This window comes from Streptopelia decaocto (assembly GCF_964273445.1).
Source record: "Streptopelia decaocto genome assembly, chromosome: 3".
Classification (NCBI taxonomy): domain Eukaryota; kingdom Metazoa; phylum Chordata; class Aves; order Columbiformes; family Columbidae; genus Streptopelia; species Streptopelia decaocto.
This window is the reverse complement of record NC_138656.1, coordinates 65,866,730-65,880,558: the sequence shown is the minus strand read 5'-3', so window position 1 is coordinate 65,880,558 and position 13,829 is coordinate 65,866,730. Positions and strand designations below refer to the sequence as shown.

General features: G+C 47.1%; 1 protein-coding gene across 2 annotated transcripts; it reads left to right on the top strand.

Moving 5' to 3' along the window:
- The first annotated feature begins 1,680 nt into the window (after positions 1-1,680).
- On the top strand, positions 1,681-13,369 carry HEY2 (hes related family bHLH transcription factor with YRPW motif 2). Of its 2 annotated transcripts, XM_082047927.1 has the most exons (5): positions 1,681-1,791; positions 3,138-3,216; positions 3,324-3,407; positions 6,079-6,160; positions 11,205-13,369. In XM_082047927.1, exons 1-5 carry the CDS (start codon positions 1,709-1,711, stop codon positions 11,882-11,884), a joined length of 1,008 nt encoding a protein of 335 aa, XP_081904053.1. In that variant the 5' UTR covers positions 1,681-1,708; the 3' UTR covers positions 11,885-13,369. The 2 variants fall into 2 exon arrangements, with proteins under 2 accessions (XP_081904053.1, XP_081904054.1); XM_082047928.1 differs by lacking the exon at positions 3,324-3,407.
- The last annotated feature ends 460 nt before the right edge of the window (positions 13,370-13,829 follow it).

The following is a 13,829-nucleotide window of genomic DNA, read 5'->3' as shown; positions in this document are numbered from 1 at the left end:
GGGGGTGTGTGTTGTGTCGTTTGGGGGTTTTTTGTTTTCGTTTTTTAAGTCAGATGCCATCAAAGGGACCACTGTGGGGAATGCGTCCCAAGCCCCCGGAGCTGTCTTTGCCTTTCCCGCGGGCGCTCACTTCTGTTTTGTCGAAGCAGCCGCGAAGCTTTTAGTAGCTCTGCAAACACAGGCATGAAAAGGATGTCCCGGTCGGGCAACGAGGCGTGAAATCCCGCCGTTCCTTTACATAGTAGCAACATCACCATGAAAGAGCAAACACCCGACGTGCCATTAAATGTACTTGCATAGATGGAAGGCATTAGCAGAAAAAAAGAAATGGAGCCGGTTTCTCTTACACCACGGCCCTTTCTCGCACGCACACTCGCAAACAAACCAAACCACCTGTACTTTTAGCAGAATTTAATCGAGTGGAAAACTGAGTCATTGGCACCATCGGCTGCTAAATATAAGGCAGCCGGGGCAAGCTCCACCCGTGGGCACAAGCGGCCCCGGCCGGTCAGGCAGGGCGGCGATGAGGCTGATCGGTACCGCTCGGAGGGGGCAGCCCCATCACCGCCCTGCCTGATCGCCTGGCTTCAAGTCCTCTGGGCTGCTGAGCGACCTGGGGCTCCGAGAGTCAGGATAACACCGTGCTGCCGCCGTCGCAGCGCGCCGACTGCTCCCGGCCCCTCTCGGCCAGCGTCCCGGCAGCGAGGCCAGGGAGAAAAATGTTCCCAGGAAGGTGGCAAAGCGGGCGGAGCGGGGATAGGCGAAGGGAGACAGTCATCGAAGGTGAAAGATCAAATTTATGCGGAGAACATACCCCTCCGAAATGTATTTTGTCAGGAATTCGGAATTTAAAAGGACAAAACAGACGGGTGGTGGGGGGAGGAATCCCAAACAAAAGCAAAATAAAACCCGCCTGCTACAGAACTTCTGGTAACCGCGCCGCTAAACTTCCTCCAAGCTCTTTCCAGCCGGGATTATCGCCGTGCTTGGCTGCCGTCCCCGCAAGTGCCCGCTACCCCTCGGCACGCCCGTGGGAGCTCCGCGGGCAGGGAGGGTCGCCCGCCCTGCGGGGCCGGGATTTATACCCTTCCCGGGATTTACACAACCCCCAAACCCGTGCTCCTGTGCCCTACAAGACGTCTCGCGGCATCCCAGGAGCGGCGGCCAGGACTGTCCAGCACCGCCGGGGATTTGCAGGACGGGGCGGGGGGGGCTGATCCGGCTCGGGGTTTACGGGCCAGGGGCTGCAAGACTCCCCACAAATGCGGGGTGAGAAAGCGGAGCCGCCCCTCCGACCCCGCCTCCGGCGGCGTGGGAGGGCTGGGAGCCAGATCCCGCTTCTTCCCCTCGGAGGACGAGCCACACGGCTGCCTCGGAGCCCCGCGGTCTCCTTTACCCGCCTTGTCGGGGGCATCTGTCGAGATCCGCTCCCTGCCTGCCGGGGGCCGAGGGTGGTCAGGCCTCCCCGCGGTGCGGCCGTCCGCTCCTCCGCGCGGTTCCGCGCCTCCGCGGTGGGCGGCCCCCCCTCCCCGTTCCCCCCGGCGGGGCGGGCCTTGCCGGGGGCGGGCCGTCGGGCTTGAGGCTGTGCCGCGGCGTGGGAAAGCGCCTCAGAGAGGGTTTGCTCTGCTGGAGGTGCGGAGCGGAGGCGTGCCGTGCCGGAGTCCCCCCGGATTTATTTATCTCTGCCCCACATCGTCCCGTGCCCACGATGAAGAGACCTTGCGAGGAAACTACCTCAGACAGCGACATGGACGAGACTATAGACGTGGGGAGTGAGAACAACTACTCGGGGTAAGTGTGACACCCCTGCCTCCCCGGGACTACCATCTCCGCGGGCGGCGGCTGGGGTCAGGATGCGCCTCGACATGAGGCAGAGCGAGTAGGGAGCCCGGCCCCCCCGCTGGGGGGTGGCGGCCCCCGAGTGCGAAGCAGGGTGAGGTTTTGTCCTCCACCAGCGTAACTTACAGCTTGTTGATAGGCCCCCAAGAATTTGCCCCGCGGTCTCGCTGCGCGGGCCTGGAAATTGCGCGGAGCACACAAGTAGCTTGTGAGTTTCCAGGCTGCAGTTCATTAGCTCCGCTTAATTTGCCATTTTTCAATTAGATCTTTTCCAAAATACCTCCTGAGCAGGCCGAACACCCCAAGGGAATCGGCTCCAGTGGGAAACGAGCTGTGGAAAGTAAGCAGGGATCCACAGTAGTTGAATGGTAACTTCAGCAAATCTTGTGTGAGAGCTGGGGGTGAGCTGTGGTGGTTGCTGAAGAAGCTCCAGCCTGAGAGCTCGGCAGCGATGGCACCGGTCTTCAAAGCTGGTCTTGCCAATGTAGAGGCGCAAGTACTAGAGCCCTTGACTCATCTGCATCAGCGGTTAAATGAGTATCAGAAGCTACTGGATTATTTTCTTTTTTTTCCTCTCTCATGATGAAATAAAAACCTTTTCATCCTCGCGGGTAGTGTAGTTTTAAAAGTGGATTTTGAATTCTGTTCCTCATGCAGGACAATGAAGCAAACCCGAACTGGGGAACTGGATTTGTACTGGAGCATCTATTGACTCTGGCAGCAATGGTCAGGGATGTCAAAACCTAGCAGGCCAGGCAGAGATTGTGGCATCGGATACATGTACTTACCGATGCTGTTTGCATGTATAAATGGTTCATGTGGTTTTGGACTCGGTTCTTCAGCCTGTATTTCATAGCCAGCACTTTATATGCAATGAAAATTAAATCCGCTGAGCTAGACAGTGAACTGTCTCCAGAAAGGGACTTTATTTCCAAAATAGTGTCTGTCAATTCAAAATATATGCTGTTGCAGTCACTGTTGCAATCAATATGCAATGAAATTTAATCAATATGCAATGAAAATTAAATCCGCTGAGCTAGACAGTGAACTGTCTCCAGAAAGGGACTTTATTTCCAAAATAGTGTCTGTCAATTCAAAATATATGCTGTTGCAGTCACTGTTGCAATCAAAAATGAGATGTCTCTTGCTCTCTTAAAATACTGTGCACTGCAAAGCACATCTGAGCATTGAAAACAGTGTGAGAGGGACTATGCATACCTAATATATGGTGACTTAAGGTGTCTTCAAAGAGCAGTGTCAAGCTGTGCAACACCTGACATACTTTTATTTTTTCACAGGCAAATTAATAGTTCTGTCATTCGATCAAATTCCCCAACAACAACATCTCAGATTATGGCCAGAAAGAAAAGAAGAGGGGTACGTTGCCTTTAATTGTTTTCCTGTTTGACAGTTTGCATGTGTACTGTGATTTTGCCCTTCAACACTTTTTATAAACTTAATGTGTTTTGTTCTTTTGGGAATAGATTATAGAGAAAAGGCGCCGTGATCGTATAAATAACAGTTTATCAGAGCTGAGGCGGCTTGTGCCAACTGCTTTTGAAAAACAAGTAAGCCCTTTTTTTTTTTCTAATTCTGTATCTCATCTGGCAATGTTAGTTTTCTTGTAAAACTCATTAAAATAATATTGTACGAGTCCTGATCTGGCACAAAGCAGGCATTTCAATAAAATGCTTTGTTGTGGCACAACTATTAGAAACATAATTCATTATAAGGCTGAAAAACATTTCCATTCTTTGGCTTGTTTTTCCCTTAAGGGTAATAGTGTTCATGTTGCCTCTGTTCTTTCGATGAATTCCAGTAGTGGTTTTGTTAAAAATGCGCTTTACTCCGTATTTAAAAAAAAAAAAAAGCCCAACACAGCTCCCCCAAACCTGTATCAATTAGCCTTCTGTCTGAATCTTAAGTATAATCTCCTTTGCCTCTACTTTAAGAAACCTTTATTTTTTAAGCTATAATTTCAGTTGCAAATTAATCAATCTAGTTTCCTGAAATGAGAACAGGCAGTCCCGATTATTCACATTTTAAAATTACTTTTTAGAACCAGTGCATTAGGAGAAGGAATAGGCCCATGTCTTGTCAGCTAGCAAAGTCAGCAGTATTTTCAAAGACTTTCAGTGAAAATAGGAAGGCTGGAAGCATCCAGCTAACTTCAGTGAACTTTGGGTTCAGCTCCTTGATCATGAGATTACAGACCAAAAGTTTAGAATACAGCCTGTGCTGTAAGAAGGGCACTCTGTTTATGACATTCAAATTAAACTATTTATTTTCATTTTCATATCTTGTTTTCATTTTTGGGGCTTTGATTTGATATTTAGCTTTGTTCTTCTTTTACTGGAGGTATCTGAAGATCTATGGATATGTGCAATTGACACTGTATTTCAACAAAAAGGAACCAACTAAGAATAAAGAACCTGACTTGCTTGTAGTAGTAAAATAAAAACCAAAAAGTAAAATTTGAGAGCAGGATTGTGAGGTGCTGAATGTTTGTGGTAACTGTGTGGCAAACACTGCACCATATTAGGCCTGTTACATCCCTGATCTGAATAAAAGTTAAAGATAAATTTTAAATATTGTCATCATGGTGAGAGCATCAATTGTGTCACCTGCAACACACTTTTAAAAGCAGATAATTGTAACTGTGCCCTTGCATAGGTTCTGGCAAAATGGAGCAACAGAGGTATTTTCAGCTAGATAAACCAGGGCAAGAGACAACAGTTGTTTGTCCCATTTTTTGTTTACTTCTTGAAAACCACAAACGTTATAAAATAAGTCCTACAGAGCCTTTGGAAATTACCCAGCGCCATGCAGTTTTCAGCTATTAGTCACTCTCACTGAGATGGCTTGTACTGTGTCTATGGAAAAGATGAAGTCTGAGAAAAGTACAGGATGTAGCTGCATGTAAAATATGGAATTCTGACCAAAAATTAACAGGCACACCAACGTTTGTACAAGGAAAGTACCGAAAGCAATAAGCAGATTGGGAAAAAAAAAAAGTTTTGGCAAAAATATGAGCGCACACTGTATTTTGTTCAGAAAGCCCCACCATTCTTCTGCAATATGCCAAGGGCAGTCAACAGTCCTTTTCCAGCTCCTTGACATTCAGCTCACTGAACTTCCCAAGTTGGAGGTTTAGTTTCGCTTCCACTTCCCTCCCTCCTGAAATCGCAGCTCTGCTCTCCAGACTCTCTTGCCGAGATTAGCACTGATGGAGGAGGAAGGTGCAAGCCTTACCTTACACGTGTGCAACCCAGGCAAAGCCAGCTGAGGCTGCAGGACAGTTGATGACATGAGGTGGCCTCAGCGATAACTAAGAGAAAAATTTGGCTTGCAGGGTGCGGTCTGACTGTGGCTGAAGCTTGTGCAGCCCTGGTTTTAACTGATGCCAAGGGATGATCTCTTGCACTGGAATAACATTTGCATAGCAAATTCAGTCATCTGGGTATGCTCTAGATATTGAAGGTAATGCTACCACGCGAAATAGTTTTATTTATAGATTAATATGTTAATACTACATTTTGAGTTGTATTTTATACTTTTCTGGCACTTTTTTCATAGTTCTGTGAGTCACCCTCAGTAACAGAAAATACTTTTGCTTATAGAGGAGCTAAACTCTTCCTTTTTTGCAGTGTTTAGCTTCATGTCCCTGCAGACTAGGCCTCTTGCTAACTTAAAATAGTGTGGACTGTGCAGTTGTTTTTTCAGTCAAGAATGAGGATAGAATATTTAGCAGCCAAATGACATGTCGAATATTAACAGGCAATTAAGAAAGAGGGGTACCGTCTGGGTGTGTGTCCACAGGGACACCTACTGGTAACAACAGAAAAATATATTGTATCATGCTCTTCATCGATCACTGTGCAGACCTGTCCTGCTAGCTCTCTCCACTTGTGTTTGTTGTTACAAAGAAAGTCCAGAAACTTACATGTTTCTCTAATTTCATGAAGATGTCATCTCTACCCTATCTTTAAGGCCAGAGCTACACTGAGCTGTAGCCTCAAAGAGGCAAAATTGTGCTTCTGCTCCTTGTGCTGCTAGGGAGGAGACAGTGTTAGTCCTTAGGCAAAGTCTGGGAGGCAGATGCTCACGAAAGAATTAAGCTGAGAATGTCCTATTGATAGGGGAAATTGAAACCATAAGGCTGAGCTCAGTGGAAAATATATAAAATTAAAGTTTCTAGTACTTGTAAGCCTTTCTTTATATGAATCTCTTATCTCAAAGGGATCTGCCAAATTAGAAAAAGCGGAAATATTGCAAATGACAGTGGATCATCTGAAGATGCTGCAAGCGACAGGAGGTAAAGGTAAGGAGCCGACAGTTTCTTTTTTAATATTTGGGGAATTCTCAGCAAAAAAAGTGCTTTGAGGAGCTGTGATAGGCGTTTCCAGATTAAAGGAGTGGAAATCAATGCTAATGGTGGGATTGAACTCGTGGGAAAGAACTACTGGGACAAAAGAAGCACTTGACCCTGGGCTTGTGTTTGCTTTCATAACACTGTGGGAGTAAAGGCTTCATTCACAGGCAGCCCAGTCAGAGATTTGTTTGGGGTTTCCAAAGAGCACTGAAATCTGCACAGGGAGACAAAATAAATACACAAACACCAAACATAAACAGGAGGTTTGTGGCAACAATTGTGTAGCCCAAAACCGATGCTAAACCTCATTATCCAGCAGCTATACCGAAGGAAGTGGATGGAGAGGAACTTTCATTATTGTTCATGTATTTTCTTTGTTCTGGGAAGACTTCTAAATGCCAGGTTAGACTGTCTCATTCACCAGGACAAAACCCAGTCTAGTTGTATGAAGCTGCAGGTATTTGATAAAGCAGACAGGCAGACGGCTAGCGGAGCTCTCTGCACTCATTATTTATTTGCTATATTTGTGTGTCAGAGGTCTGGGTAGGTCCCTGTCAGTGGGTGCTGGCGTGACGCAGGGGCTGTCCTGGCTGACCCATTAGATCAGCCGGCTGCTGGGACTTGAGTGTACTTCGCTTGTGCAAGCTGACGGTCCCGAGGCTGGAGGCCAAATGATTTCAGCCACCCACAAGGTGCTCTGTGTAGTCATGGTTTTGGAACTTACTCGGACTGAAAAACTTGCTGGTTTCTTGTAGGCACAGTCCTATGTCCTGTGCCGTTGGCTGTGATTATGGTTCAAATTGGGAGATGGAAACCAGACAATTTTTCACTGACCCATTCTGCCCTATAAGTAAAGGCTAGAGAAGAAGCGGCTGCTACTTGCTCTTTTCCTTTTTTTGATTAAACTCGAAAGTTTTTAGCTCATGATTACATTATTTATCCTCTCTGTACCTTGCAGTGATTACAGAACTCAACTTATAAGCGGTGTATGCTTAACAACAGATGGTTGTAGAGAAGCATGTCGAAGGCTGGTGTTCTGTTATTTGTGAAAATTAAACACCGAGCTGACATATGTATTTTCTAGGTGTTAAAAGACTTTTGCAAGGAGTCCATTTAAGCTTAAAACTTATGGGTAGCTTCTATAAGAGGTGAAAGGGATTTTATTGCCATTTGTACAACAGACACAGGTCTTGATTCCTGTGCAAAATGTGCAAAATTAAATAAGAAAATGTTAATTTTATATCTAAAAATGTTCATTTAAGAAGCACTGTTTAACTGGCAAAGCTACACTTTTGAAAGTTACGAAACACCAGCATTGATCACGCTTGTGCAATTTCAATTCAGATCCTCTGTGTGTGCGTGACGGTGCTGTCTTTAATTGCGGGGTTGCGTGCTGGCTTTCCACAAGCTCTGTCTCACTCGGTGCACAGGGTGATCGACGCTTGGCTGCTGAGGGAACCCGTGGTTGTTTCGCTTCATCCTCCCTGCATGACGTGCAGCTCGGCTATCCCAGCCTGACCCCTGCTTCATGCTGCGCATTGTTGCTCTTAAAAGCTGCAGCAGCTTCCACCCCTCCAATGTCTGCACTGACAGCGGAAGGGCCAAGAGGTCAAACCGATGGGCAGCCTAATTTAACAGGAACCTTCCTTCCCCCACCTCCCCGCCCGAAAAAAGTATGTGGGGGATTATTTTATAACTGGGTCAGGTCAGGTGGCTCAGGTAGTGAGGCAAGAGATGAAATGCCTGGGATGGGAGCTGCTGGGCAGAGAGAGGTGTCAGCAGAGCCCTGGCCTCCGGCTGCAGCTGGACAAGCTGGATTTTGTCAGCAGTCCCAGGTCCTGTGGTCTCTTCCTCGGTCCACAGATGCTGCTGCTGTTCCTCTTCTTGCCTCAGATGACACCAGTGTGCCTGTGGCTGCTGGAGAGTGGTGTGGGGAAGGATGAAGCATCAGGGTGCAGGCAGAGGCGATGCTGGCTTACACCTGCCTGAGCCCACTGCCGCCGGGTGGGCAACCACAGCTGCCTTCACTGCATACGCAGCCCTGTTTGCTACTTGTGGTCTGTAGCGGGTGGTACATCAATATAATACACGATCGCTTCACAAATACTATGACTTTTATCTTCTCCTTCTGACCCAGAGATAAGAGTAATCTCAGTGCATGGATTAAGAAACTTTAAGAGGTTTGCGAGTTAGTACCGGTCAAAGTTTAAGCCTGCGTTTCCTGCTTGCTTAATGTTTTACTTTGCAACCTAAGTAACAGCTTTAAATATAATTTCTTAGGGCTTTTTTAAGGCAGTTGTTTGTTTTACTTGCAAATGTAGTTATTCCCACTTTGTAACTCATCTTCTGAGAAAGAATTTTTTTGGATCAGAAAAAAAAAATAGTTTCATCATTTATACTACAAACAAAAGCTGCTACTGCAGTACGGAGAAACGTGTCCTGATATCCTTATGCACCCCTGCATTGAGGGCCGGGAAGAGCTCACCCTTTTCCTCCTCACAGAGAAATAGAGGACACCCACGATGGGAAAAGCCTGGGGCTAGGAAAGCTGGGGTGGAGTCAGCTGCTGCTCAGCGTGCTGAGCCCGAGGTGGGCGCAGAGGAAGAAAACCTGATGTGGCTCCTGTCCTTTCTCTGCCTTTCAGAGCTGCCTGGGCAGGCAGGCTGCTGCTTCTGAGGTCCTGGGTGGGCTCTCTGTTTCCATCACCCTGATGCAGGTGTAGGCGATGGTCTCCTGTTCATGTTGAGTTGTTATTATTTTGGCCTGGAGCCAGGGCTTTTTGCTGACCGTGCAAGCAAGCACAGGGGAGGAGTGATTTGTCAACAGCAAGTCGTTTGCTGAGGCCTCAGTGTGGTTTTATTGCAGCTTCACTGCAAATTTAGCTTGGGTGACTGACACCTGGGTCAGCACTATGGGTTAATATAGCTCAAATAAGTTAGCCGATGTCCTATGTGCAGAGCAGGTGGGCTACCAGGACAGCTGAAGTAACACCGAGACTTCCCACTCACTACAAAACGCTGGCATGTACGTGTGTGGGTGGTGGTGGTGGAGGATGTTATTGGGTTTTGAAAAGAAACAAGAAACAACATTCTTAAGTCTCTCTCAGAAGGGGGAAGCCGGCAAAGGGGAAACCTGGAAAAGATAACCATCAAAATCAAAACATAATGGAGTCTGGGAGTCCCAGCTCTCATCTCCCCTCTGTTTTTATGTCTCGGCCACCATAGGAGACTGAGAGGGAGCCAGGATCACCAGAGGTTTGAGACGTCTCGTCACAAAGCCAGCGGCTCAGACTCAGGGGAACTGGTGACAACCACATCCCCCACATCTCCTCCAGTTGGGAGGGAGGGAGGCTGGGAAGCCCTGGCTTGAGCCGACACTCTCAGGACTCCCAGGCTGGCTGACTGGTGGCCAGAGCCGGGAGGCGTCTTTGGCTGTGTGTCAGCCCCTCTGAAGCTGCCGGAGGTCCTGGAGCCTGCAGTGCAGAGGCAGTCCCCATGCCAGGCCGGCTGGCACCCCAGCAGGTACCCTGCCTGCTCCCCACCGCCAGCCTGCCTGGTGTTTGCTTCTCAGGAGGTGATTCACACCCTGGTGGTACTTCAGATCCCTTGGTCACAGCGGACCTGGCAGGAAAAAAGCTGCGAGGAGTCAGTGCGTGCCGAGGCGAGTCCTCGACCCCTTGTGCTCAGCAATCTGCTGGCTAAGCTGGCGTTTCCCTCGGGTTTTGTATAGCCTCAGATGGGCAAGGCAGCCTATGCTGAAACTGCTGTTGAGATCTGGCAAGAAGGGGTATATAGCAGGCAGGGTATTTGAGGCAATGTCCATAAGTGTGCCTGAGTTAATTCTATAATATGGGCATGCAGTGACAGGCCCTTTTCTTGCTTGAAAGTTGATAAATGTGAAAACTGTCTAAGGTGTTAGCATTTTTCAGAAAGACTGAGATGATTTCACACCAGAGAGTACAAGGCTTAATGCAGGCATTGCTGCCCCATTCCTCCATAATAAGGACACTTGATCTTTATATACTAACACACACCATAGTCACACATACCTAAAAATTTTCATTGAAAGCAAGAGGAAAAAACACAACACCAGCATGGGAGTGGACAGGACATTATTCACTCAAGGAGACTACTTTTAAACTAAAACAGGAAAATTCAGAAAACTGGAATAGGCTTTTGTAGTTGACGAGCTGCAACTTAAGCACTAGATTTGACCGTAGACCCTTTTAGAAAGGGAATATCTTTTCATGTGCATTTAATAAAACATCTTTTTTTTCAAATGCTTTTTTGTCTCAAGCCTGTGGAGCTCCAGTTGCTGTTTGTTGAAATAACTCATGGGCCATATGACTGTCAGTATTCCATCTCCACATTAGCAATGGCATTACATAAAACGTTTTCTCAGTAAAGCTTTTTACTATGTGTGTGCAGAGTCATGACAAGATGTTTTTAGTTTGTAGTTAAATAACACCGTATGTCATATTGTCTTAATGACTCTGTGAAGTAGATGGGACCCCAGCAGCAGTTGTGACAACTATCTCACAATGTTGAGAAGTAGTTTGAGAGCATTGCTGTGAATGCCAGTGTGGGGAAGGAAAGGCAGAGTAGCACATGCAAGCTCTCTGAGCTCCAGACTGTCTCTCTTTGTGCATAAACGTCTGGTTCACACACATGTGCAGGGTCAATACTGCGCTGCAGCAGCTTGCTGAGGAATTTCAGGAAAGGCATCGTATATCTTTTTAAGTATCACAAGTACTTACGGGCTTAATTCTTTTCATTTGTATATTGTCTGCAAAAACAACTGAAGCCTATTGCATTACAGGCATGGTCACACAAATCATTTACAGATCAGAGAACAAACTTTTCGTGTTGCAAATCTTAACCCATAAATGGGAAACACGGCGGCTGAACAAGGAAGGGCTGGGTTAGCCATGCCATTCAGCATCGGCTGGGAAACTGGCTCGACATTCAACGCATCTTTTGCCATCCCCTTGCAGGTTATTTTGACGCTCATTCTCTGGCCATGGATTTCATGAGCATTGGCTTCCGGGAGTGCTTGACAGAAGTTGCGAGGTACCTGACTTCGGTGGAAGGCCTTGACACGTCTGACCCCCTGCGCGTTAGACTCGTCTCTCACCTGAGCACCTGTGCCTCCCAGAGGGAAGCTGCCGCCATGACCTCCTCCATGGCCCACCACCACCACCCCTTGCACCCTCACCACTGGGCAGCTGCCTTTCACCACCTCCCAGCTGCTTTGCTGCAGCCGAATGGACTCCACACCTCCGATGCTGCCCCATGCAGACTCTCCTCGGACGTGCCCCCGCACGGCTCTGCCCTGCTCACGGCCACCTTCGCCCACACCGACGCTGCCCTCAGAGTCCCCTCCACTGGCAGCGTCGCTCCCTGTGTCCCCCCTCTCTCCACCTCCCTCTTGTCCCTCTCAGCTACCGTTCACGCCGCAGCGGCAGCAGCTACGGCCGCTGCCCAGAGCTTCCCCCTCTCCTTCACCGGCGCCTTCCCCATGCTTCCCCCCAGCGCGGCCGCTGCTGCCGTGGCTGCAGCGACGGCCATCACTCCTCCCTTGGCCGTATCGGCCACTGCCAGCCCCCAGCAGGCTGGCAGCGGGGGCAGCACTAAACCCTACCGACCCTGGGGGACTGAAGTTGGAGCCTTTTAAGTCCCCCCTCTCCCTTCCAGGTCTGGCTCCCTCTTCTCCCTCAGCACATGCCCACGGGCACACTCACACCCACAGCCACACCCGAGCCTGAGGAACTCGGCATGTCCTTCTTGCTCAGCCCAAACAAGGGACCACCTTCACCCAAAGGGCCTGAGAGGTGCTGGCAAGCCCACCGAGGAATAGCCCGGATATCCTCATTTCAGGCGTCGGAGAGGACATGGGGTGACACCTTCTTCTTCTGCTTCTCAGTTTGTTTCACTGGAGGCACCTTGAGGGAGCAGCAGTGGCTTTCGGAAACAGCGTGAGCATATTGGCTTGTACAGGTTTCCTGGGAAATAGGTAGACACTAGAACTAATAATTCTCCAGCTATGCATCCTCCTTTGGCAGAGGGATGAGGGATTGCACCTACCGGGTCTACCCAGGCTAGAAAAAGAGTTTGAGTTTCATAAGTGCCTGACATTGAAAAAATAATAAATGAATAAATAAATATATATATGTGTGTTCTGCTAAAACAAATAACATTGCACAGGTATGGAAATGGTATGGGAGAGAGGTGAAATCCTGGATTCAACTTCAGAAGGGGAGAGGTATTTTTAGCCAAAAGAATGCTGAGGAAGAATGTTAAATTTGACAGGCCTAGTTCTCGCTTCCTTCGTTCACTTTCTTTGTACAGACTTGCCAAATTGTGACATGTAGCATAGCATTGGTAAAAGCAATTATCTTATCAGTGCTGGGATTAATGAATGTTTCAGCACTGCCTGTGAGCCTTGAGGCACCCTTTTTTATGGCTTAAATATGGTGCTAGCTCGTATCTGCACAAACAGTGAATTTGTCATGCACCCAGAAGTAACCACCTATTTAAAGTGTGCACACTTGGATACAGTTGATTCATGCCAATATAAGAGACTCAGTGTTGTAAGAGTTCAAATTAACTTATTTAGCTGTATTTGGACATTTACTTTTAGCCGATTCTGTGCAAAATCACTCTTCCCTATCAACTTCTGGGAGAACAATCACTCTGGGTATGAATGAAGTTACGGTAGGAATATTTTTTAAATTGGCTATTAAAATGCCAACATTGTAATGTGGGTTTGATTCCAAACCAAAATGAATGTATTAAAGAGGATGTGAGTAAATTATTTTGTCAATACCCAGAACACTAGTGCTGCATAAAATGGTTTGCTTTCATTTTTTTATTACAGTGACTTAAGATAACCTAAGTATTTTAATACATCCAGTCAAGAACTAGAGATTTTATGTAAAAAACAAAAAAAACACAGCATGTATTATTATGCACTTGATTTCTCTGCTGTGTGGAGAAAGCAATAAGCATTGAGAATGTTAAACATTATGCAAAATATACTTTAAAATATTTGTTTTAAAAATACTGTACCTAGTTGGTCTTTTATGCATTACTTTGTTAACCTTTTTCTATGCAAAAGTCTTTACATATCACTAATTAAACAAAGTCCTTTTTGACTGTGTTTTATGGATGATTTGTTACAGCTTTTGTTTGTTCTTGAAGAATACTCATAGACTCAAAGACAGTTTCTGCCACTGGTAGCAAGTCTGTTGACTACTGCATCATCTTCTGCTCCCCTTGCTCAGCCAGGAAGCCCATCTCATACAGCATGTGTTGAAACAGGCAGAAAAAAGCAGTTAGGAAAGCATCTCTGTTTTTCAGGCTTGTTGACTGGTTCTGCCTAATGACACAGACCCATCCATCCATCTCAGACAACCCCCAGAATTGTTGGGCTTTCTAGATTCAACTTTTCTTCAGATCATCACTAAGGGCCTGTGTTTAGAATGGGAAAATTTAAACGCAATGACATCACTAAATATCTAGATTGAGGGAGGGTGTTTTTTCCCCCTCGTTCTGGTTTTCTAATTTACCAGTTCTCACTGAGGCAAGTGTTTGCTATTGTTTCACCTTGGATCTGCAAA

Excerpts from the sequence above, each read along its gene's own strand:
- HEY2 (XM_082047927.1), top strand. The coding sequence starts at position 1,709 with ATGAAGAGACCTTGCGAGGAAACTACCTCAGACAGCGACATGGACGAG. Across the intron at positions 1,792-3,137 it reads AGTGAGAACAACTACTCGGG|GCAAATTAATAGTTCTGTCA; the intron begins GTAAGTGTGACA and ends ATTTTTTCACAG. Across the intron at positions 6,161-11,204 it reads GCAAGCGACAGGAGGTAAAG|GTTATTTTGACGCTCATTCT; the intron begins GTAAGGAGCCGA and ends ATCCCCTTGCAG.